Source organism: Amborella trichopoda, chromosome 4 (genome assembly GCF_054954075.1).
Source record: "Amborella trichopoda isolate Santa Cruz 75 chromosome 4, AtrichopodaSantaCruz75HAP2 v2.0, whole genome shotgun sequence".
Taxonomy (NCBI): Eukaryota; Viridiplantae; Streptophyta; class Magnoliopsida; order Amborellales; family Amborellaceae; genus Amborella; species Amborella trichopoda.
Genome location: NC_142339.1, coordinates 6,189,968 through 6,214,619, shown reverse-complemented (window position 1 = coordinate 6,214,619; position 24,652 = coordinate 6,189,968). Strand labels below are relative to the sequence as shown.

Here is a 24,652-nt window from a genome sequence, read left to right as displayed (position 1 = left end):
TAATATGGATAAGTTTGACTAAAGGGACAACCTCCCCTTCAATGGTCCTCCTATTCCTTTCCTTCCAAACCTCCCATAGAATAGTTGCTACTGTAATCTGCCATAGTATTCAACCTGTTTTAGGCAAAAAAGGAGCTTTCTAGGAAGAAACGCCCCCAGCCACATTTTGAGGGAGCACCACCTGTATCCCAACTATCTCAAACAGCTAGTACCAAATACGCAAAGTAAAGGGGCAGTGTATGAAAAGATGAGCAAGACTCTCTCCATTTGCCTTGCAAAGCGGGCACACATTTGGAAGAATTTTCCCCCTTTTAATCTGATTATCAATAATCATAACTCTATCCTGAGCCGCCAGCCAGATGAAGACTTGAACTTTATGTGGAATCTGCCATTTTCAAATTTGAGTTAAAAAAGTACAAGACATCTCCATCCGTCATGGAAGAAGAGATTATAACATGATTTGACCAAGAATATGCCATCACTCTCATTCTCCCAAATCATCTCATCATCAGCCTGTTGAGACAAATACACTTTATCTAACATCTTCATTAGTTGGCATCATTGAGCTAGCAGTACATTGCTTCACAAGCTATTTTGGCTCCTCCTCTCCAATGCATCACTAACTTTTAGGTTAGGCGTAGTAACAAGCATAAATAGATCACGAAATAAAGCCTTCAACAGGTAATTTCTGAGCTACTTATGATGCCAAAATAAAACTTGAGAGCCACTTCCAATATTCCATCTGAAGTATCTAGAAATCATTGGCTTACAACTAGAAATAGTTTTCCAAAGATGAGAGGTATTCCTTCCCCTACCACCCCCAACCTACAACTGCAGTCTATCCATTCCATACTTAGGAATAGAAACTGGTACCAAAGATGATCCTTCAAATTAAGGCTCCGCCACCACCACTTGCAAAGAAAAGCTTGGTTGAACATTCTAATCTTCTAAACTCTCAAACCTCCTTCTCGCTTTGGGATACAAACTCTATCCCACCTTAACAGATGGAATTTTTGCAACTCCTCAAAAGAGCCCCAAAGGAAATCCCGCATCATTTTTTCAATTTTCCAAGCAACTGAAGTAGGAATATTGATCAACGACATTTGGTGTATAGAGAGGTTAGCTAAACAAGATCACAACAACGTTACTCGCCCTCTCAAAGACAAATACTTCGGCTTCCATAAGTCAAGTTTAAGCTGGACTCTCTCAATCACCTTGTCCCAGACAGCCAAAGATAGTCTCGAATTCGAAATAGGCATTCCAAGATAAGTAACTGGAAATGAACCAACTTTATAGCCCATTGTGGCTGCAAGATGATCCACCATCCCCTGTGAACAATTAATGCCAACCAGTAAGGACTTGTGGAAATTAACTTTCAAACCCAAAGTAACCTCACAACATTCTAGGAACCGATCAATGTTCTTAACATGAAGGGGGTCCTCGTCACAAAGCATAAGAGTGTCATCAGCATATTGCAAATGTGAAATGGAAATATTAGAGTCCCCAATCCTAAAACCCACAAAAACTCCCACTCTTTCCACATTACTCAACATTAAGTTGAAAAAATCAACATAAATGGTAAATAAAAATGGATAGAGCGGATCCCCTTGACACAGTCCCTTAGAAACATTAAAGAAACCAATAGGACTCCCTTTGAAAATCACCAGAAAATGCGCGGATGACAAACAACCATAAATCCAATTCCTCCATCTGTCTCCAAAGCCCATCATTTTCATAATTTCTAATAATGCTCCCCACTCAACTCTGTCATACACCTTTTCCATATATAATTTTAACATCACCCCAGGTTTTTTACAGATCACTCGAGAGTGAATGCACGCTTACGCAATGAGCACACTATCAATAATTTGGCGGTCCTTAATAAAAGCTATTTGTGTGCTCAATATGAGAAGATGAAGGGTCACTTTCAGTCTTTCAGCCAACACCTTGGCAATGATCTTGTAGAGGCTAGTAAGTAGACTGATAGGTTTAATATTAGAAATTTACGAAATAACTGATTTTTTGGGGATCAAAGCAAGAAAGGCAAAATTAATACCTCTCAAAATATGTCCAGAAATCATGAAGCCCCTAACCAAATGCAAAAGATCATCTTTAACCAAGTTCCAACACTTGTGAAAAAAGGCTAGAGGAAAGCCATATGGTCCAGGTGCTTTATCACCTGGCAATGCAAAGACCACCTTATGTATCTCCAGAATAATAATCTCATGCTACAACTGCCTCTTCATAGCATTTGGAAGCACCTTAAAAGGTACTCTCCCAAATTTTGGTGTAAATCGCACTTCGTTTGTGAAATTATTCTTAAAATGACTTATTATTGCTAACTCCATCGCGTTATCATTTTCTGAATCCACCCCAGGGATGACTAATCCAGAAATATCATTTTGTCTTCTTCTAGAGCTAGCAATGACATGAAAAAATTTGGTATTGAGGTCTCCTTCTTTAAGCCACTTAGGACGAGACCTTTGTCTCTAGTATAACTCCTTAGCCCTTCAGAGGTTATTCAACTCATTCAATTTAATACTTCAATATAAAATGGACTTATCAGTCAAGACACCATCCTCTTGAACGCTTTGCTCTATCCCTTCGATATCATGTAGAACCCCATCAATTTTCTTTTTGATATCAAAATTATTATCTTTCTTCCAAGCAAGCAACTTATGTTTAATACCTACCAATTTCCGGTGTAATTGGTAGTCCACAGAACCCTCCACTATGGTATTTATCCACGTTCCTCTTATTAACTCCATAACCCCATCCTCCTCTAGCCACGCCAAATCAAGTCTGAAAGGTTTTGGACCACCCCTTGCAATACTCGTTGAGAGCATAATTGGGAGATGGTCAGAAGAAAGTCTTGGCAGAGATTTAACAGATGCTAAAGGGAATTCCTCAAGCCATTCTATGGACACAAAAAATCGATCTAATTTGGACATGGTCAAATTGTTAACACTATTATTAGACCAAATAAATTTTGATCCAATACTAGGAAGGTCCATAAAAGCATTGCTTTCAATAAATCTATTAAACCTTCTCATTGAGGTGTTTATTGAGGTGTCTGCTAAACACTCATGTGGCCATCGAATAAGGTTAAAATCCCCCCCCCCCCCCCCCCCCCCCCCCCCCATCTCCACCATCACTACTAGAAAAGAAAAGGAATTAATAACAGCATTTATCTCATCAATGAAAGCTTCTTTAAGAGCTAGAACAAAAGGTCCATATACATTCATAAAGTCTAAAGAAAAGCCCGGTTTAGGACCAATAAAACCCAGCAACAAAAATCTATCCTTACTGATAACTACAAAATTATGCCAAATCATAAGATCCTACAAGACCCATAAGCCCTCTGATGCACCAATTGCATCAATACCACAAAACCTATGGCATCAGAACCCCAAACTTCCCTAGCGGCCGAAACAGTAGCACTAGGTAATTTGGTTTCATGTAAGAGCAAAAGTACTAGTTTGAACTTAGACACCAAAAACAAAACGTCTTTTTTCCTTCTGGGATCACCCAAACCCCTAACATTCCAGGATAAGAATTTCATAAATCAAAGAGGGGGTGGGGAGAGGAACAACCTCCAGGACCATCAGGGCCAGCACCGAAGTAAAACTCTTTCAGCAGCAAGGCTTCATTGAGAACATCATCCCCGAAAGCAGAGCTCAAAGAGCAGGAGCCCAAATCAACAACAACTGGATCTCCAAAGGGTAGTGCAGTTGCCAGTCCTTTCTTGAGAATGCCCCTGGCCTCGAGACATGCAGAAGAGCGGGTCCCCACTTTCGCATGCTTCTTCTTCTTTGCCACCAACAAAGATTTGGCTGGAGAGACCACCACCAGTGCCTTACCAGTACTCAGGGCTTCCTTACAGATAGCCCTTGTTCTCCTCCGCTCCTTGATTTCATCCAAAACTACCCTGAGTGGCACTTCATCCATTCCCATGCCATCCAGCATCTTAGACAACTGTGGGGTGTCATCCATTAACGACTGGACAGAGACAGGCTTCTTTTTGTTATTACCCCATTGTGCTGCATCAGAACTTGGACCCTGTAAGAGCAACTGTGATGCCTCCATCTATGGAAGAGCCTCTAAAGGCATAAGCACCTCAGAATCAGTCAAAGCAAGCCTCGAGTCCAATAGTTGTGAACTAGGCACCTTTTCAACATGAGGCAAAGCTTCTAATGGCTGTTCCTCAGGCTTCACCTGGACAATGGCCAGAGGATCCACCAACAAAGGATCAAACCTGGTCCTGGTTTTTTTCGTCTGTCCTTTGGCCACCGCCTTGTGATAGGGCAATGGATACAATACTGCAACCAACAACTACGGATAACTTCATTCGCAGAGAGCAACCGAGACCTTCCTGTGAGCAAGAAATCCTAGGCTCACCGTCAAAGACGAGATCAAATCTAGCACGATCCTATTAATCTCAATCTCCTTCCAAAGATGAGAGATAGAAAAGGCCTTTTTGTCAACAGCGTGGAAGAAAGGCGGCAGTGCGGCAGCCCCGCAGAGAAATTCGCTGACAATCATATAATTTCCTGTCTTGGGACTCGAAGTTGCCGCCCTTCCCTCATGAAAAGTGCAAGGCCTTAATGAAGGTGAGGCCGAGGGTCCATCTTGCACGACCACGCTACCAAAAGTCCCGTTTATCAATGACTCCTCCTTTGACGTCAAACGCTTGCTCCCACCAATACCATTCATATCTGCAACTCTAGAAAACCTGCTATTGATTCTGAAAATCTTCCAATTGGAATCCACCGCCTAGAAATTCTGGGATATTTGAACTTATTTGAATTTTGAAATTTGAAATTCTGAAAATTCCGCCCATGCTGTTTTCTCAAAAAGTCCCCTCAAGCAATCAACTTGTTCTTCTTCTCCGGCATAGTCTTCCCTTTCTTCTGCTGACTTCCTATCAGACCGACTAGAAAAGTGGCATTGTCACTGGTGATCGGAATCTCATAAAGATCGTCTGTGATACATAGGCAAACCTTATTGGAAAACATTTCATGGAATCCCCAAAGATTAACCCAAAAAAATTTGCAAGATGGGTTCAAAAAGGAATCCCAGTCCACATCACAGTAAATTCCAAAGCTACCTACCAGCTTTTTGATAATGGATAGGTTCCATGCATTTAACGGTAGGCCCCACAGCTTAATCCACAAAACTTTTTTTCGTCGAAAGGAACCATGATTAGATGGTTTCCATAGGTTTAGGGATAGTAAACTCCCTCGAACTCTGCAAAACCTGTTAGATAAGGCCATGCGAACATCCTCTTTCGACTGTGAGATGGGAAGCTCTAAACAATCAAATTAGAGCACACCTCAAAAATTTCACTAGAGAAGGTTGTTTTGATGACCAAATATCCTCAAATTAATCATCTCGACCTCAAGATGCATGGCCATAAGAAAAAAAATAGATTTCAAGGTTTGGAAATAGTGCATCTTGTAATGCATTTTTTGACCGTCAATTTTCAAGATATTCAAATTTTCATCTATTGAATCTTTGAAGTTTATAATTAAAGATGAAATATATTTTAAGGCTATCACAAAGATTTTCAGTATTGAAACCACATTTCTCGATACTATTAAAATGCAGTGCAGTCATTTCAAACCACGTGTCTATATAGGGATTTATAGATGGGAACTTCGATGTAATGTGGCACTAACCTCCGTGAACGATTGGATATGTTTGAATTATTAACATGAGAGGCTTCCTATCAAAAGATCTCAACCGTCCATCTGCTTATGATAAGCTTACATCTGTTTATGGCAGTCGGTAGTCTACCATTGATGGGGGTCAAAGTTCAAAAGAAAAATTTTCGAGATTCGAGATATATTCCAAGCCATTAAATTTCAAGTTTAAAATACTAGGTTAATTGTGACCTTCTTGTACAATAGATAAATGATCTCACAGATCCATTAACATAGAGTTCCTCTAAAAATAAGGGCCATCATTGATCATCATTTTTAGCAAAGAGAGGGATAACTTGGTCATTCCTCTTCCACCGTTAGACTGAGCTTCAAGTGAGTGAGAGAGAGAGATTGAGTAAGCAATTTGGGAACTAGGAAAATATATAGTGTAAAATAAAATAATTTATTTTTAGTACAAGAAAATTATAATCATTACCAACATTTGGATGTTAAATCTAACAATCGGGTAGTATTTTCTTTTGATTGGGGGTCAAAGTTCAAAAAACAATTTACAAGACTCAAGATGTACCTTAAGCCATATGTTGATTGTGACCTTCTTGTATAATAAATAAAGGGATAGCTACAATTCACAAGTCTTCAAATTACAAAGATTAATATTAAACTGAGTTGTGACCACTAGATTTACTAAATATGAGGTACTTTCTATGGTATTTTATTCATCAAATAAATATGTTTGTATCAGTGTTCTCAAAATCGAACCGGAACTATTAACCGGTCATGAGGTTGGGAGCGGTTCGAACCGAAACCGGACTAACAGGGCGGTCAAGTAGATTTTTAAAAAAAAAAATTAAAAAAAATAGAAAAACTTAGATTAAGTCATATATGAGTCATTTTTCTTTTTCCTTTTCATCTTCTAGACTGGTCATATATTAGTCATTTGGATCAAGTTGCATCATAAGGTGCAGACAATTCATGGCTTCAATAGAACAATAGAAAATTCTTGCAAATTCGCAAGACTTCTACCGTAATTCCATTGATTCTCACTAAATAGCAATCAGTAGTGTTGCAATAAATATATAGGTACGTATAAAGCCTAGCCTAATGAAATGTTATATAACAAGGTCGTAACTGTTCCAAAGTCCAACCTAGATGTGGCAGGAAATTTGTGATAAATGTAATCAGGCCAACCTGCAAAAGGATACGATTTGAAAGATAAAATGTAGCACAAAATGGAGTACGTTTACCACGTGCTATGATTTTCCTATCAAAAGCACAAGGAATGCATTGTTTTATACAGGAAACTTAACCGAGAAACATGAATGTTTTAATACTATTCAATCAACACTAACTCATTCCACATTTCCACACTGAAGAAGAAAGTAGAACAAAAAACCTTACTTTTATAAAAAAATATATAACAATACAAGTAATCCAACAAGCTCACCAAAAATATATAACATTAAAAAGAAAGAAATATTTTTTTTTTGCATATTCATCACAAAAAAACATATTTTTGTAAAAAAATATATGTAGCATTAAAAACAATCCAAGAAGCTCACCAAAAATATATAACATTAAGAAGAAAGAAATATTTTTTTCTCATAGTCATCACAAAAAAACATATTTTTATAAAAAGATATATAACATTAAAAACAATCCAACAAGCTCACCAAAAATATATAACATTAAAAATAATGAAATTTTGTTTTTCTCATATTCATCACAATATATATATATATATATATATATATATATATATATATATATATATATATATATATATATATATATAATTAAAAACAATCCAACAAGCTCACCAAAACTATATAACATTAAGAAGAAAGAAATTTTTCTTCTCATATTCATCAGAAAAAACAAGTTTTATAAAAATATATGTAACATTAAAAACAATCTAACAAGCTCACCAAAAATATATAACATAAAAAAGAAAGAAATTTTTTTCTCATATTCATCAAAAAAATATATATTTTTGTAAAAAAAAATCTATAACATTAAAAACAATCCAACAAGCTCACCAAAAATATATAAAATTAAAATGAAAGAATCTATTTTTTCTCATATTCATCACAAATAACATATTTTTATAATAATAAAAAAACATAATTTTATTATGAAACAATTTTTTTTTAAGAACCCTAAAATCAAGCCAAAGAATACATAAACTTTAGAGTCAAAATCAACCCCAAATCTTTCATTTTTTGAACAAATTGACATAGGGATATGATAGATACTTCAATTATGATTAAAATGCCCCAAATATCATGAAGATCAATTCACTGTTGAGATCGTTCTTCAAAAAATGGCAGATATTTCATGTCAAGCAATTTTCAAAACAAAAACGCAGCAAAAAAAATTTCATATAAATAAATATACTCAACGATAAATCAACATACTCAATGTATTCTATTGATGAAGCCTTGATGATCAAAATTAACTGATCAATTCAATAAATAATGATCAATACATAAATCAAAAATCAATTTTTTTTCATCGAGCATAGTTCTTCGAGCAGCAGCATTTTTGGCCGAAATCAACCTTCAAAATTCAAGTTTTTCGATAAATCGAAATAGAAAAAAAAGTTTAAGGCTTCAGTAATGAATCAAAGCCCTCCATTTCCATGCATATTTATGGGTTATTGAAGCTCGGATTGATAAAATGGTGGAAATTTCACTGTTTCATAAATCCGCCATTTCAATCAACCAAAAAACCATTCTTCTTTGACTTTTTATTCAATAAACAGTTATAGAAAATTTCAAGTGTATAAGTGCAATAATTCACCCAAAAAAACAAAACAAATCAGAAAATCGAATAAAAAAAGGTTGCAAAACGTGAATCACATGTTCTGTTTAAAATAATGACCTATGTGTCAAATTACAGTCGTTATTTAATATGCTACCGTTATGAATGTTATATCGCTTGTTATATCGGTAAACCAGACCGGTTAGCAGAAACCGGCCGGTTTTGAATTAAAACGGCCCGTTCGACATCGAACTGGCCGGTTTTGGTGCTAATTTTTTTTGGAGGTACCTGACTTTTTACTAGTACCATAAAATCGGCCTTAACCGAAGTTGGTACCTTGCCGATACCAATCTAACTGACCGGTTTTACAAACAATGGTTTGTATAGATATTATTAAAGGAAACGGTTTCTATGCGGCCAAGCCCATATATGTATATCTATTTTTGAGATGGAATTTTGGACTTAACTTTTAAGGACATACAATCTCTAATATGGAGATCATGAATATGAGGGGAAAAAAAAAAGAAATAAATTTTAAAGACTAGAAATAATAATCCTAATAAAAAACATTTGAATTTTTAGTTTTCATTGTTTTTAGATGAAACACTTATTTGCATCCATCTAGATGGATGCTTTACACTTACAATTTTTCATTATTGAATGACAAGTGATACTTTTATCATTTTCATAGATCATTAATTTTAAAGGGAAAAGGATCGAATAGGTCCCTCACACCGATGGTTGCATAACAGGAATGGTTGCATAGGATCCATCCGAAGAGCCGTTGGATTGGGTTTCTTGAGATTTGCAAAAATAAAAGTCGTAAAAACGAGTAGTTCGGTAACTTGATTTTTACGACAGCGTTTCTCTCTCATGGCAACCTGGCGTTTCTCTCCATATCCAATGGAAACCTAATTGTTTTAGAGAGAGACGAAGAGAGGAGAGAGAGGCCGTGAAGATATGAACAAATAAACCCACCAAAAAGAAGTTCGAAGTTATAAAGATTAAAAGAAGTCGGTCATGGTGGCTTTGGAAATGGACTTGAAGTTTTGAGTACAACATGATTAGGGCTATTACTTGCAAATCTCCCTGCTGAAGCACCTCATTCCCTCCCATCTGGATTGCGGACTCCATGTGTTTCGCTGTAACAACTCAATTCTATACACCTCTCTCTCTCTCTCTCTCTCTCTCTCTCTCTCATTGGAACTTTATCACCTCTGTTCCTTCTTGTTGGATATCACTTTTGAGGTTTTGGTGGGGTTGGGGCTAATTGTTACAGTGATTATGTTCTCTCTCTCATGGTTGGGTAGATACACTGGTTGAACCTTTTCGGTTTTTCTTAAATTAATAGGAAATTTAGTTTTCATTCTCTCTCTCTCTCTCTCTAGTTGAGTATAACTTCTTTGCTGAGTGCGTTTTCTAAAGCCTGAAACTTGTTTTTTGTGGGTTTCATATTTTCCCTTGAGTTAGATATTAAAAAAGATAAAATGATTAAACTATTTATCGAAGTTTTTTAGTGCAAACCCATTTGCAGGTTTGAGATATAATTTTCAACTGTTCTGGCAAATGCCTATAAAGTTGGGAATCTCAATTTCTTCCATACATAATGCTTTTCTTCCATATATTGGGGCTTAGTATAGGGGTTAATGATAAAGAAAGATAGATATTGTGAGATTCTTTTATAATATGCATTCAAAGTTTCAAGCCCTCTCTCACTCACTCACAGTAAAGAGAGAAAACAGGTTTTTGATGAGAGAGTTAAGAGGTTTGGGCCGGGCGGTGGCTTAATGGATGGTGGTTGGACGATTGTCGGGCTTTTTGCTGGACGGGCAATGGTTTACCGGTTTACTTGTTTAACCGGTAACTCATTTTGTATCCAAAGAAGGCCTATTACATAATTGGGGTGAGGGACGGCTAAAGTTTATATAGAGCACAATTTAATTAGAGCTTATCTCAAAAATCTCACTAGAGGAGGTTTTTTTTATTCTCAAATATCTTCAATTTTGGTCATCTCGATATCAAGATGTATGGACATAATAAAAAAATAGATTTCAAGTTTAAAGATTAATATATTTTGTAATGCATTTTTAGATCGTCAATTTTCAAGATTTTCATAGATTTATCGATCTACCCTCATTTTTAAGCTTTAAACTTCATAAATAAAGATAAAAATATATTTTAAAACTATTATAGTGATTTACAATATTGAAACCACGTACTATTTGAAGATAGGTAGGCTCTAATTTGATTGTCTAGCGCCTAAGCTCTATACAAATGGCATCTTTTTTAAAATATCATTATAAAAATTATCTATAAAAATTTAATAAAAATTATTTATAAAAATAATTATTTGTCTAAATATAATAATAACTTTTACAAACCATCGCACGTTCGTTCGATTAAATCTAAAAACGGACTAATAAATGGTCCCTCGGGAGAACAAATGGCTATCATTAATTTATCATTTTTAGCAAACCGAGAGATAACTTGGTCAGTCCTCTTCCACTGTCGAAATGAGCTTTCCTGTGTGCGAGTGAGCAAGACAGTATTTGGTGGATATCTGAAGAGACTGTAAATTACTGATGCAAAGAGAGAGAGAGAGAGAGAGAGAGAGAGAGAGGGACTGGGGGGAGAGACTAGAAGGATTGGAAGAGAGTGGAGAAGAAGGGGAAGAGGAGGGCGGTAATGGAAGAGGAGAGGCCGAATGGTAAGAGCGAGACAGGGGCCTCCATGGACGAAAGCTCTGAAAAGCTTCGCTTTATAGAGATAGAGAGCGTGAAGGAAGAAGAAACATTATACAGGGTTCTTCACCATATAATGGGGCAAATAATTTTTCCTGATCCAAAGTCTCAGGCCCCTCTTTTCCGAAGGATAAAGAGGACCCTTGTGGAAAATGGGCCTTCTCTTAAAGAAGGGACTGTAAATTCTTATCAGAAGCTACTGTTTTGGACGAAAAAGGGAGGGCCATGGCGTGGGCTCCTTGTGATCTCGGTATGTGTCGTCCTGCCTTCAGAACCCATGTTTTGGTTTTGTATCTCTCTATCTCTCTCTCTCTCTCTCTCTCTCTCTCTCTCTCTCTCTCTCTCTCTCTCTCTCTCTCTCTCTCTCTCTCTTGCTGATATGTTTGGGTTAGGTGTCCTCCTTGTGGGGTTTTGTGTAGTACATGTAACCCAGTTGAGAATTTGTGCAGTTTTTTTCCATCTCTGATGCTTCTATTTAGGATTTTCTATTTCTGGAGCTTTCAGGTTGTATTTGCAAAAACTACTGCTTAGATATGCACAATTTTGGGGTTTGATAATCTTTTCCTCTTTTCTTTTCCCATCTTGGAGCTCTTCTAATTGTCATATTTTTTCCTAGGTATTTGCTTTTCCAACTGCTAGAATGTTTTGTATTATTTTGGGTTTTCCCATCAAGATTTGTTAGAAATCACAGTTGAAATTGAAGATACCTGGGTTTGGAGTTGAGGTCCTGGTGGTAGCACCACCTGAGCCTTAGCTACCGATCTAGGTTTCCATTCCTGCTAACGCATTCAAAACCACCAACTATATTTCTAAAAACGGTTAGGGGCCTTTATTTCCCACTGATCGAAGCAATAAAACAAAAATTGAAGATCCATGGATCAATTACTAAGTCATGTTAATTTCTTTGGAGTTTCCATTTTTAAAGCTCTGCAAGTTGGTTTGAATGATAGTTTGATGTTGAAATAAGTATCTTTAATGCATGTATGTTCAGTTATCTTGTCGCATTTGATGGAGTGTGCCATCTTTTTAAGCTCTCACGTTTTATTGCTCTTGTCAAATTGAAGTCATATGGAAATTTGATGCGTCATGTTAACATGTTAGGTGTTTGCTGGATCACTGGATTTCCAGGATCTAATTTACATAAGAGTGTTTTTGGGAATTTGATTCAAACAAATGACAATTGGCTTGATTATGCAGAGGATAGGTTTAGTTAGGTTTAAAAGAATTAAGATTTCAGTAGCTGAAGATTGTTGTTTGATCCCCAGGTATTATATCTTAATATGGTGTCTTTGTTTAGTGTTATGTAGAGATTCACGGACTGGATTTATCGAGACGTTACAAGGTCCAACTCCAAGTTGGATTTCATGGCAATTGCAACTTTAGGAGTAGATTCAGTTGTTATTGAAAGAACAAAGGAGCTGGAGTGAACTTTCGTGCATTTAGCAGAGATATTTAGTTGGAATTTATTGGATATTGACTTAAAATCTGTGGTTTTAGCTTAGCATCAGTCGCAATTCAAAACAGAACATAACATGTTGTCTATCAAATAAATCTTCCGATGTTGCATACTCAGGTCTTGAATCTTAGGATCTTCTGTTTATCAAGGTTCTACTAAAATTCAATAATGAAAAGGACAAAAAGAACTATCAAAAGAAACTTGAATGAAGTTCATGATCTCTGAATCTCCACCTCTAAAGCTCTGCTGAAACCATACTGCTATCAGACTGACTAGTGGTTTATTTGGTGTGCTTTGTTAGACAAACTTGTGATCTGTTTTTGAATTGTGTACCATGGGATTCCAGTCATAAATTCCTGTATTAATTTTGCAACAGAGAGAAAACTATTGATCCTGAGACTGATGTATTATACGTCATCAAATACTTTTGCAGGTGGGGGCAATCGCACTCTTGGCTTTGACAGGACTATTAACTTTCATGCTATTCTTGTCTGTGGCCACAGCAAATGCAGTTATAATATCGCTCTTCGTGTCTTTCGCAGCAGCTGGTGGCTTCTTAGCAATTTTCTTTGCGTGTGTAACTGCAATTTACATTGCAGTTCTATCCATTGCTGCATTCGTGATTTCCACTGTTACTCTGGTGACCATATTTGCAGTATTTGTTGCCACAGGTATATAGCTTTTTAGTTGACAACATCTCTCTCTCTCTCTCTCTCTCTCTCTCTCTCTCTCTCTCTCTCTCTCTCTCTCTCTCTCTCATAGAGCAGATCATTTGGTGCAGGTTGGGTTGGGTTCCTGTGGATCATATGGCTCGCCACCAAGAAAAGCATAGACATTACTAAGCATTCGATAGCCATGACAGGATCAGCTGTATCATCATACTCTGCTGCTCGGAGAGCTCACCATACTCATTAAGGGAAGGAGTTTAATTCAAGTAACTAGGTGATTGCGGCTTCTATGAGGTAATATATATCCTACTCTTACTAATGTAAATAAATAAAGTTGAGAACTACCAAAAAAAAATAAAAAAACATAAAGTTGAGTGTTAGTTTCTCTAGCTATCATAAGATTGTTGTCTTGAGAGATACTATATTGTTATTTTGTCTTGTAATGGAGATTAGATTTTTAACTATCCATCCAAATTACTGTGAATTGTTCTGTTTATTATTACTGGTACCCTGGTGCTCTGCATATCCCCTATATTGATGCTTTGAGTTGTAATAGGAGGTTATATTTTTTTCGCCTAGCCACTCAAAATATTGCGAATTTTCCTGTTTATTGGTATACATTGTATTTTGGTGCTCTAAAAGTTCTATATCACTATACAGATTTTAAGAACTCTCTCTCTCTCTCTCTCTCTCTCTCTCTCTCTCTCTCTCTCTCTCTCTCTCTCTCTCTCTGTGTAGAGCATCAAACACAGCCTCATCTCCATGTTATTTGGATTATGATGCTGCTACATAGAATAGTGAATTCTCACTGGTGGTTCTTGTTAACATGTTTTTGTTGATGTAGTTTTAGCTATTGACTCTTTGAAATTCATCAGTGCTACTTGAATATTTATTAATTCGGCCAATGACTCTGGATGTACACAAACAGAGAAGTCTTTCTTATGCTGGGTTTTGGGTGAGGCAATTGTGCAATGAATGTGGCCCTTCTTTTACTAATCTATCATTTCTCAAAAAGGAAAAAGTTTTATATAAGGCATCAATTTCATACTATTAAAGTAAGATACACCCCAAGAACCTACTGGAAAAGGTTGTTCCGATGCAATAAATTTTCAAATTGATCATTTCGACCTCAAGATATATGGATATCAAAAAAAATAGGATTTTGAAGTCTTAAAAATAGTGCATGTTGTAACACATTATTTGGACTGTCCATTTTCAAGATTTTCAAGTGTTTATAGATTTGCTCAATCTGCACCATTTTTAGAACTTTAAATTTCATAATTAGGGGTGAAATAGATTTGTAAGTCATTATAGGGGGTTTCCCACATCAAAACTACATCTTGCAGTTAGGTTTTGAGTTGCACCTTACATTGATTACTTAAGGTTGACACCTTGCCTTATATCTATACCCTTCCCTGAAAGCTCACTTTTGATGCCTATTGATTAGCAAATCCAAAGCCATAGAATTTAAAGAAAAAACATGGATGAAGGGACTCAATTTTGATGCCCAATGATTAGCAAATCCAAGGCCATAGAATTTAAGTTTTTAAACTGACTAAACTTCCTACAAATTGCAAGCATCACTACAACTGTTAGATGTCTTTCTTGACAGACTCTAGGAAGAACGATGCACCCAGATTGACATTTGTTCCCATTATGGTTGGGAAGTTGCTAGTGGACATTAGGAAACCCAAGTGTTTGCATTGTGCATGCATGCATGAATACATATATATGTGTAATGTTCAAACTTGGGGCGTAGTGTTGCATTTAGGGTTACGAAGCTCTTGAGGCCTTAAGGTAGTGTTTTCCTTCTGTGATTTTATATAGGGGCGAGGTTTGTATAAGGTGCTCACGTTATACTATAAATGTAAGGTGCACATCTAAATTTTATAGGAAGATGTAATTTCGGTGTCAGAAATCTTACAATGGCTTGAATATCTATATTCAACCCCAATTATGAAATTTAGGATTTTAAAAATGGTGCAGATTGAGCAGATCTATAAGCACTTAAAAATCTTGAAAATAGATGGTCCAGATAACTTGTTACAAGATGCACTAATTTTAGGACTTGAAATTCCTTTTTTTCACTGTATCCATACATCTCGAGGTCGAGATGATCAATTGGAAGATTTTCCAACTTCAGAACACTTTTTCCTATATTATTTTGAGGTGACTTTTATATAAGTTTGCAACCTTATTTAGACTTTTTCCTACAGTCCACAGTTTTGCGCATATTGCTACATCTACTTGACCGATCTTTGTTTGACTAGATGGTTGGGGAGCTGCTAACCAATTGCAGAAAACCTGACTGCTAACAAAGAGTAGTTTTCCTTTTTATTAGTATGAAAGATGATCATGGGCTTGCTAGGCTAATGTTGGGAAACTACCATGATCCGATGGACCTTGGAAAATATTTAGTCCATTGGATTATGAGTTCCCACTGAATTCATTATAAGAACTGAACAACTGGGACCGTGTGTCATGTACTGTGCTAATGAGCTCATCATCATCTATTTCAACATGGTGGAAATCAATGGATTAGATTTTCAGTCTTTGGATAACAAACCGGATGAAGCTTTCATATGGCTGCAGCTGCATGCCCCGAGCACCATCTGTTGATGTGCTTACACACTTGTATCAGCACATGTTGCACTGCCCAGTCTTTCAAAAATTGCTAGGCGGCACCTAGGCGGTCGGGGGGGTCCAGGCAGCTCAGCGCCCAAGCGGGCGCCTAGAACCTGGGCGGCCCAGTAGAAAAAAAAAAATTTTGGGTTCTCTCTCTAAAATAACCTCTAATAGGTTTTAGGTTTCAAATTATCTAAAATCCACAATTTTACCCCTTTAGTATTAAAAAAATGACTCAAAAATACCCTCAAGGAGCGACATTTCCGCCCCTTAGAGGGGCGCAGGCCCTGGGCAGCCGCCTAGGCGGGTTCAGGCGGGCGGCTGTCTTCCCCACTGAATTACCCAAAAAAACGAAATCCTCAAAAAGCTATTGACTGGAAAAGAAGCATGGCAGCCCCTTTTCTTGCCAAAGTTTCAGCATCTTAGTTTTTTTATCCACAGATGTGAGAAAATTGAGTACCTTTCTCTTTGATGGCGTTCTTAATTTGTTAAGAATTGGGATCAAATGCCAAGGGATGCATTGTTTTCCTTTAGCCCATTAATTGCATTGGTTGGATCACCCCTCAGTTAGTTGTTTTTGTTGGCATTTTCCTACATCACAAAGGATCCAGCTTTAGCCTTATTAGCAGTGCACACACTGCATGTACCAGATTAGGTTACAATATATCTGTCAATGTGATCTCTTACCACTTCCCAACCTTGTGAACTTCCATCAAAATTTAGTTGGATCACTCCTTCAACGGAACGAAGGCTGCCCATTATTCAATCTTGGCCTTCTCCATAGTCCCATTTTCACCACTCCATTAAAGCGTGAAAGGAGATAGTGTTAGTAATACCCCACAGTTCCTTATCTGTCGAGGGTTATAGATTTCGGTAGCCATAATCGTGGTTTTTAGGGTATCGATATCCATCGAACCTCCTTCGAATATTTTGCAGTTCTCCTCCTCCAACACTTCCCACAGTACTGTTATTGCAGTAGCTTCTATCCTTCCACACTCGTATCAAGCGCGAGAATACCCGTTGAATTCTAAAAAGGTTTTAAGTATCCAATACCACAAACTTTGGGGAATTAAGAAATGTAATAGGTGATATTACACCGTTTTGGCATTTTTCTTGTATATTAGGCAAATATTAGGTATGCCATCTGGTTATCAGTCAGCAATTTTTCCATTGAATCCAGCCATCCAAACACCTGCATTTTGTGTGGGATTGGAAACGCGCAATCCTTGCCTCAAATGGGAGAGCTTGCAATGTTCTATCACTATATATAGCAATAATACTGATTACTCTGGTCTGCATTATCTGGGTAGCAATATAGCTGTTGTAATCTGCCCTAAAGTTCAATGGAGACTGCTTCTTTAATTGTGGCTTGAGGTGCACTTGCTCTTATGAAGACCTTTGGGAGCTAGATGCCAATGGAGTGATCACCCAGCCACTTATGAAACCAAAAGCTTGTAGTCGCACTATTCCCAACCCCGATGTCTTGCCATTTCTTTTGAACAAGGACCTGTAAGGCCCTCATCATACTTGGTGATGTGTGCCTTGCACCATAAATGCCAGCCAGTATTCTAGCACACCACATCGTTAACAGGGCTTCATTCATAGGCTTTTAGTTTTGTGATTTGCAGTCAACCCAGCCCCTGATGCGCACAAACGGTAGTCGATTTCACTGGGCAAAACCTTATCTTTTGTTCATGCTTTCTCCAAAAATTCTCATTAGACCTTCTAGTGCTTGTCCATCCAAGGGACTTGGACATATAATATATGGGAAGATTCAACATTGTGGAGATAATTAGAGTGATCCTCCCTTCCAGTGAGAGGTACATTGCTTTTTGTAAATCTTCTTTCAGAATAGCTTTATAACAATGACCCATCCGACCTTGGTAATCTGCCACCAGAACGAAAAAGCCCTGGGTAGGGTTGGCAATGAGCCTGGCGGCCCGGCCTGACCCTAAAAAACTAGGGCATGTGCCACAAAATGTGGCTCGAGGGTCAGGCCCGATGGGTTCAGCCTGGCCCAGCCCCGTTTTCCTTATTTTTTTCTTTTTTGCTTTAATTGTATTTGGCCCAGCCCAGTCCTAACAAGCCATGGCTGGTCTTGGCTAGGGCCTCCTTTGCCCGGTCCGATCTGGGCCATGCTCTAGCCGGCCCCCTATAGGGACCAGGTTCGGGCTAGCCTTGACCGAAGCTTGTCCCGTAGCCAGCCCTAGCCCTGGGTACTTATTTGGTAGGCCGTCTATGCCCCAGCCCATTAGATTTGCAGGGCTTCTAATCTCTCCATGGCAGAGGACACCTATGAGCTTTGTCTTCTTCGTGTTAACCCTAAAACCACCTCAAAGCAATGCAAGAATAGCCAAAAGATTGTGCATGTAATTGTTGGTTGTTTTACAAAAAAATTAGCATGTAATTGCATATCGCAAATGAGATACTATCAATCCATCATTCGGTACTTTGAACCCAAGAGAAGGCTATTAACCCAATTTACCATTTGGCTCAACAATTCAGCCACAATGGGAAACAAGAAGGGAAACAAAGGGTCCCCCTATCTAACTGTCTGTGGTGCCTCTTTTCCTTTCTGCATTCTCCAATGCCCAATTACAGACCTTTCTCGATGAATCATGGCCATCAATGCTCCACGCCTCCAGAGTCCATTCAATTTAAATGCCTCTTGCACTCTAGAGTCACCTCAATTCAGGATTTGGGGTATCAAGGTCCTCAAATCTATACCGTTGTACGGTAACTGGGCTTTGGGCTTGAGGTCAGGCCTCTTATCAACTCTTGAGCCTCGTGATGTGTCGCCTATCCTCATACATGGCACTCTGTTTTCAAAGGATTTGAATACTATAAGATCATTTACTTTTATTACCAGGAGGTCACATCACTCATAATCGTCGGATTTAAAATCTAATAGCCTGGGTTGTGCCACAAAGTTTCAAATACTTCCTCTTGAACTTTGTGCATGGTTAATGGGACACTCCTAATTGCTTGATTACATCCAACGGCCAAGTTTGATTGTGAGCCGTGACGTCTTTATACCAAAGATAAAACTTCCACTTTGGAACATGAGTTCGACATTGGTAGCCAGATTTGTTTAAATTTTGTTCTGGAAGCCATTGAAGTCAAGGATGTTGAATTTCCAAATTCCATATGGCGGGAACCAAGCTCTCTTCCCTGATGATATGCTGCCACGTGAATGCCACCTTGGACTTGCACAACTCGCCATCAGCGTTTTCCCTGCCTGCCTGTCTGCCAACCTCCCTCTAGTTGCGATGGCAGCCATCCTCTTTGCCCCTCTTTCTCCAACTAACCGAGAGCCACCCATCACCACCTGCATTTCTAGTGCCAATGTAAATATGCCGCCGCTCCGAAGTCACAATAGTAGTAATGCATAAAAGAAAGATCCCTTTTCATCTTGTCTCCAACGCTTTCCTAATGGCTTTCCGGCAGCAACCAGAGGTTTTCCGATAACTTCACTAGACCCATGCCTTAAAGGTTGGATCCCTCTTCTGGAAATGCATTAATCATGTGAAGCGGAAGCCCAGAGATGCAGGAATTATTGCACTGTGCTTGTGCACGCTTACACTCTACAATAAAAAGGTAAATTTCAACCTCAGATCTTATTAGAAGTAGTAGCTTCGGCAACAGGAAGTCCTCAAATTGATAATCTCGATCTCAACGATCATATATATAGAAAGAGCAATGATTGCATGCCCTAAAAATAATATAATACATTATTTAAATTATCATTTCTAAGTGTTCATGTATCACTGGACCTTCACAATTTTTGGAGCTACATATTTGGTAATCAAGAGCGAAAGTTGTTTTCCAAGCCTCATTGGTTTGATAGTGCTGGAACTACATTTTGTAGCAAGATTTTGAAATGTGGCTTTACCTTTGATCGCAAAACCCTAGCCTCCAACTAAACTCAACCTGACTTGAAATCATAAACCTCAAGAGATAAAACCCCACTTGCACTTTATTTTAACATCAAGTATCCCTAGTAAGTGGTTCTTTTTTATTTTTCGTGTAAATGACTGTGTGCGGCTCAATTTTGTCTCGATTTTCTTCTCCCCTTGTGCAGTAATGGAAGGAGGTTCCCTATGAGGCGAGCTTTAGCTGTTCTAGGTTGCTTGCGTTTTACCTTTTTGTCATGTTCATGCTCCTCAATGTACCATTTTAACAAAGTGAACATTCAAAAAAATACTGACGTAAGTACACTAGGCGTCCTTTATTTCACAACCACCTCGCCGGCGATCTAAATGATGGATAATGTAAAGAACAACACTTTCCAACTCCTATACGTGAATATTTTCGCCCCCACAACGGAAAAACCGACCGTTATGGATCTATTATATTTGTGGCGGTGCTGCAACTGATATAGTAGGTCCGTGGCCGTCAATTTTTCCCCACCGTCCAAAAAATAAGACGGTGGTAAGCTTATATAGGTGAATGTACTGTTCATTTTCGCCTATAGGCGTTGCATGAGATTTTATTTTCCAAGGACTTCTGCGTAGGCTACAACACGTCCCTAGCGTCTGATGCTAGAGGACTACAATAGACCTAAGTGCACCTATTGTACATAATCATTTGTAAATTTTTCATTGTTTTTGTCTAAAAAAAGGAAAATGAGGGTCGGTTTGGCACCAGTTTTATGAGATTTGCTAAGGCTGTCTCAAAACCCACTGGATAAATCAGATTCGGCATGAAAACCCTTGTAATGGTCTACAAATCCATTCACGCATTTGGATATAGAATCTGAAGCTCCAAAAATAATGTCAATCTATTTAGAGCTTGAAATCAATATGTTCATATTAATGAGTTTTTGCGAGATGCCCATTTCGCAAAAGTAGATTTGTAATTGCCCACGGAATTAAGTATGATCGTATAAACCCGCCCACCGCTTAATAATATACTTTTCCAATTTAAAAATCATACATTTATAGCAAGAAAAAAGTTATACAGAGTTCAAGCTCAAAACAATCAAATTAGAGCCCACCTTAAAAACTTTACAAGAAGAGGTTGTATTGATGCCCAAATGTCCTCAAATTGATCATCTCGACATCAAGATGCATGGACATGAGAAAAAAGTAAATTTCAAATTTTGGAAATAGTATATCTTGTAATACATTTTTGGACCGTAAATTTTTAAAATTTTCGAGTTTTCATAGATATGTTCGATCTACACTACTTTTGAAGCTTTAAATTTTATAATTAAATATAAAAACATATTTTAAGGTTGTCACGAATATTTCCAGTATTGAAAATACATTTCTTGACACTATTTGAAGATGTGCTCGACTTTGATTGTTTAGAACTTCGGCTCTATACAAACCATACCCTTATAACTTGGCTTTATGGTTTCTTTTCTCACGGAAAAAAGGGGGAAATACCAGAATAATTAATGGTAAAAACAAAAGAAACCAATAAGGTGGGTAAATCGTCTAATTTACCACAAGTTTGTTACTTTTTAAAGAAGTCCTTGACTATAATGGGGGAGTTTTATCTGGTCCAACCCATGCTAAATTATCATGCAAGACCCAGTTTCAAAACTTGGAACTAGATATTTCAACACAAAAGGGTGTCTACAATATTTAGGTCAGGTGACTTAAGTGTGAATGCCTCTCACTTGTTCTAACACCAAAGATAAAACAAGATAAACCAAAACAAGTTATTGGTTCGAAGCTAGGCAAGTAGGCTAAATTATCAAAGCCCTTGGTTCTAAACCCACAATAGGGCAAATTTAAGGATAAAGTTTATATAAGGTTGACACCTTAAAATATAGAATTAAAATGTACCTTTAAAATCCTTCAAAAATAGGTTGTTTTGATATTGGAAAAACATCTAATCGATGGTTTTTTTTTTGGATTTTTTGACAATATCTAATCGATCACCTCAATATCAAGATGTATAGATCTAAAAAAAAAAAAAGAGATTTCAAGTTTTAAAAATAGTACATCGCAACATATTACTTAGACCGTCCATTTTCAAAATTTTCATGCGTTTATAGATTTGATTGATTTGGAGTATCTTTAAAATTTAAAATTTTATAATCAGTGATAAAAGTAATTTCTCACACCATCCTAAGAATTTTGTACATCAAAATTACATCCCGTAATAAAGTTTGGCGGTACACCTTAGTCGGATTGTTTAATGTTGCAACCTTATGCAAACTACGCCCGTAAATTGCGAAGGATTGCAAAGGATTGCAAAGGAGGTACCCAAGTGAAAAAACATAACTATGCTGGTAACTTCACCAATTTAACCAGGAAATTGAATTTTCAAATTTTTTAGGTACCTTTGACCATTTTGCTTATATTTTTCATAATGTAGAAAGAAATTATATTTGGAAAAAGTTTATATAAGGTTGCAACCTTAAAATATAGAATTAAAGGTGCACCACAAAAATCCATCATGGAAGCTTGTTTATCGAAAAGGATGCAATTTCTATAAGACCTAGTCTTTTCGAAAATAAAGTAGAGCCTCACCTCAAATCCTCATTTGAAAAGCGCTTTAGGCATAAAAATCTCCAAGATGACACTAAAATCAATTTCCAACACTATGACTTTGAAGCTCAAAAAATAGTCCAGATCTTAAAGATTCATGAATAATTACTTTTATGGTAAAATAAACGGTTTAGATAATGTGTTACAATATACATATTGAGGCTTTACTTATTTTGACAGCACTACAGACATTTTTCCTATCGGAAAACCACTACTTATATACATATTGCATTACAAACATACAAACCACTTACTGTATTTTATATTCACTAATCGTAATGCAATCTTTAAATACCACAGTTAAATACTCACTTCAAAAAATGGAAATTCATTACTTACTATTTGCATATGTTATTGCAATCCTCTCCTTTTAAAACTACTGTCCACAACTTCTGGACAATTTCTATCTGGTTTTGACATGCAATCACCACTAGTTACTGCGATTCTCTCCTCTCAAAACTAGTCTGGCTAAATCCTGTCCAATTTTGATATGCAATCCCCACTTAAATACCTATGCACATTTCAAAATGGGATAAACATGTTAAAAGTCTGCACACACAAATTTCGACAAAGGAAATTTCAGAAAAAATCGAAGTGGCCTACTCCCCTCTCTCGTTTCGGTCCACTAGGATATTCCTCATTCGTTAATTTGATGAATAACCTCAACAGAACAATAAATTCATATATAGTAGAAACTGATCAGCTAAACTAATGGTAAGTAATATATTTGGACAGCTGAATCATTCTCACTCGCCTCCAAACATACTAAACTAGAGCAATACATCGGTTTAGGCCTGTTTTCGTGCAAAATCGAAGTGGAATAGGATTTAAGTAGATGTCTGTCAGGCGATATTGCATTGATACTTAGCTGGGGTAAGGACTGTTTTAGAATCATATCCTATATATTCTGAGCCCATCGATGCGGCCGCATAAAGCATTAACTGCCTGCAGATGATAACACTGACTAATGATATGGTTATTTAAGATGAGTTTCTAAGAAATGTGGTTTCTTGTTCAAAATCAATGGCAACACATGTACATTTCATTAACAATTTAATTACTGAAACTGGATCTGAGGAATCTCGCCCTTTAATTGGCTTTTATTTCAACAAATCAGGATGTCACTTTAATTTATGAGAAGAGTTTTTGCTTCAGTCTGTAGTAAATCTATCACTGTTCTAACACCCACAAATTTGGTGGAGGTTTCTTGTTGAGCTTCCAACAAAGTTAACTTTAACTAATGTTGATGTACTTAAAATTCCTCTCGACTAGGTCGCTTCTAAGAAAGGGTCCCTCGGTTTGATTCTGATTCCGATCAAAAACTTTATTTCTTAAAAAGATTGAATCCTTTCCTGTAAATGCCACTATTGAGGAAAAAATTATACATCATCGTAATTTGTATCCAAAGGCAAATATAAATGCATTTGCAAATTGCTCCATTAAGGTTTTATTGCAAGTTCTTAGATTTTGGTAGGGGACAACAAGCGCTATGGCATGTAAAATCTGGTTGGTATCATACTATTACAAAAATTTTGCTGATATGCTGAAGACTATATTCTAATACTTCTTTGTTAAGCTCGGCAGAATATATTTAGGGCTTCTTTTGTTTGCTTGATGGTTTGAAGAGCAAAGAATCTTGAAATGGCATCAACGCTATGCTTTATACATTAAACTTGGAGATCTGATCGAAACAGGAAAAAATGACAAAGATTGGCTTTTTGAAGCATATCCCATGAGATGAAAGGTCTAAGAAGGGTGATGACCTTGAACCTTCTTTTAACCCATCCCATGATGCAAGGACTAAGAAGGGTGATGACCTTAAACCTTCTCTTAACCCATCCCATTCCCAGGTAAAGGTATATGGTTGTGTTAGGTAAGACAGTTAACGTAAAATTTTACTAAAACCCATCATGAATCCTGACAAACTTAAGCATAATAGAGAATTAGGATTCATATAACCGACCCTAATTAATTGGAAAAAAGCTAAAATGATGATGATGATCTTATGAGATGCAACCAACCTCTCTAATATACCGAAGATTGATTATCCACAGACTAATACTTGATTATACACCCTCCCTCCACATTAAACTTGGAGATCTGATGAAAACAGGAAAAAAGTGAACTTGGAGAATGTGCTTGCACGTCTCTTGCAGAGATTGGCTTTTTGAAGCATATCCCATGACATGCAACCAATCTCTTTATTATCCACATTCTAGTACCCCAGCAATTATGC

General features: G+C 37.2%; 1 protein-coding gene across 2 annotated transcripts; it reads left to right on the top strand.

Moving 5' to 3' along the window:
* Positions 1-10,907: 10,907 nt before the first annotated feature.
* LOC148782225 (voltage-dependent L-type calcium channel subunit) lies at positions 10,908-20,209 on the top strand. Of its 2 annotated transcripts, XM_088864554.1 has the most exons (4): positions 10,908-11,414; positions 13,054-13,291; positions 13,402-13,582; positions 19,995-20,209. In XM_088864554.1, exons 1-3 carry the CDS (start codon positions 11,109-11,111, stop codon positions 13,533-13,535), a joined length of 678 nt encoding a protein of 225 aa, XP_088720680.1. In that variant the 5' UTR covers positions 10,908-11,108; the 3' UTR covers positions 13,536-13,582; positions 19,995-20,209. The 2 variants fall into 2 exon arrangements, with proteins under 2 accessions (XP_088720680.1, XP_088720679.1); XM_088864553.1 differs by lacking the exon at positions 19,995-20,209 and having other exon boundaries at positions 13,402-13,958.
* The last annotated feature ends 4,443 nt before the right edge of the window (positions 20,210-24,652 follow it).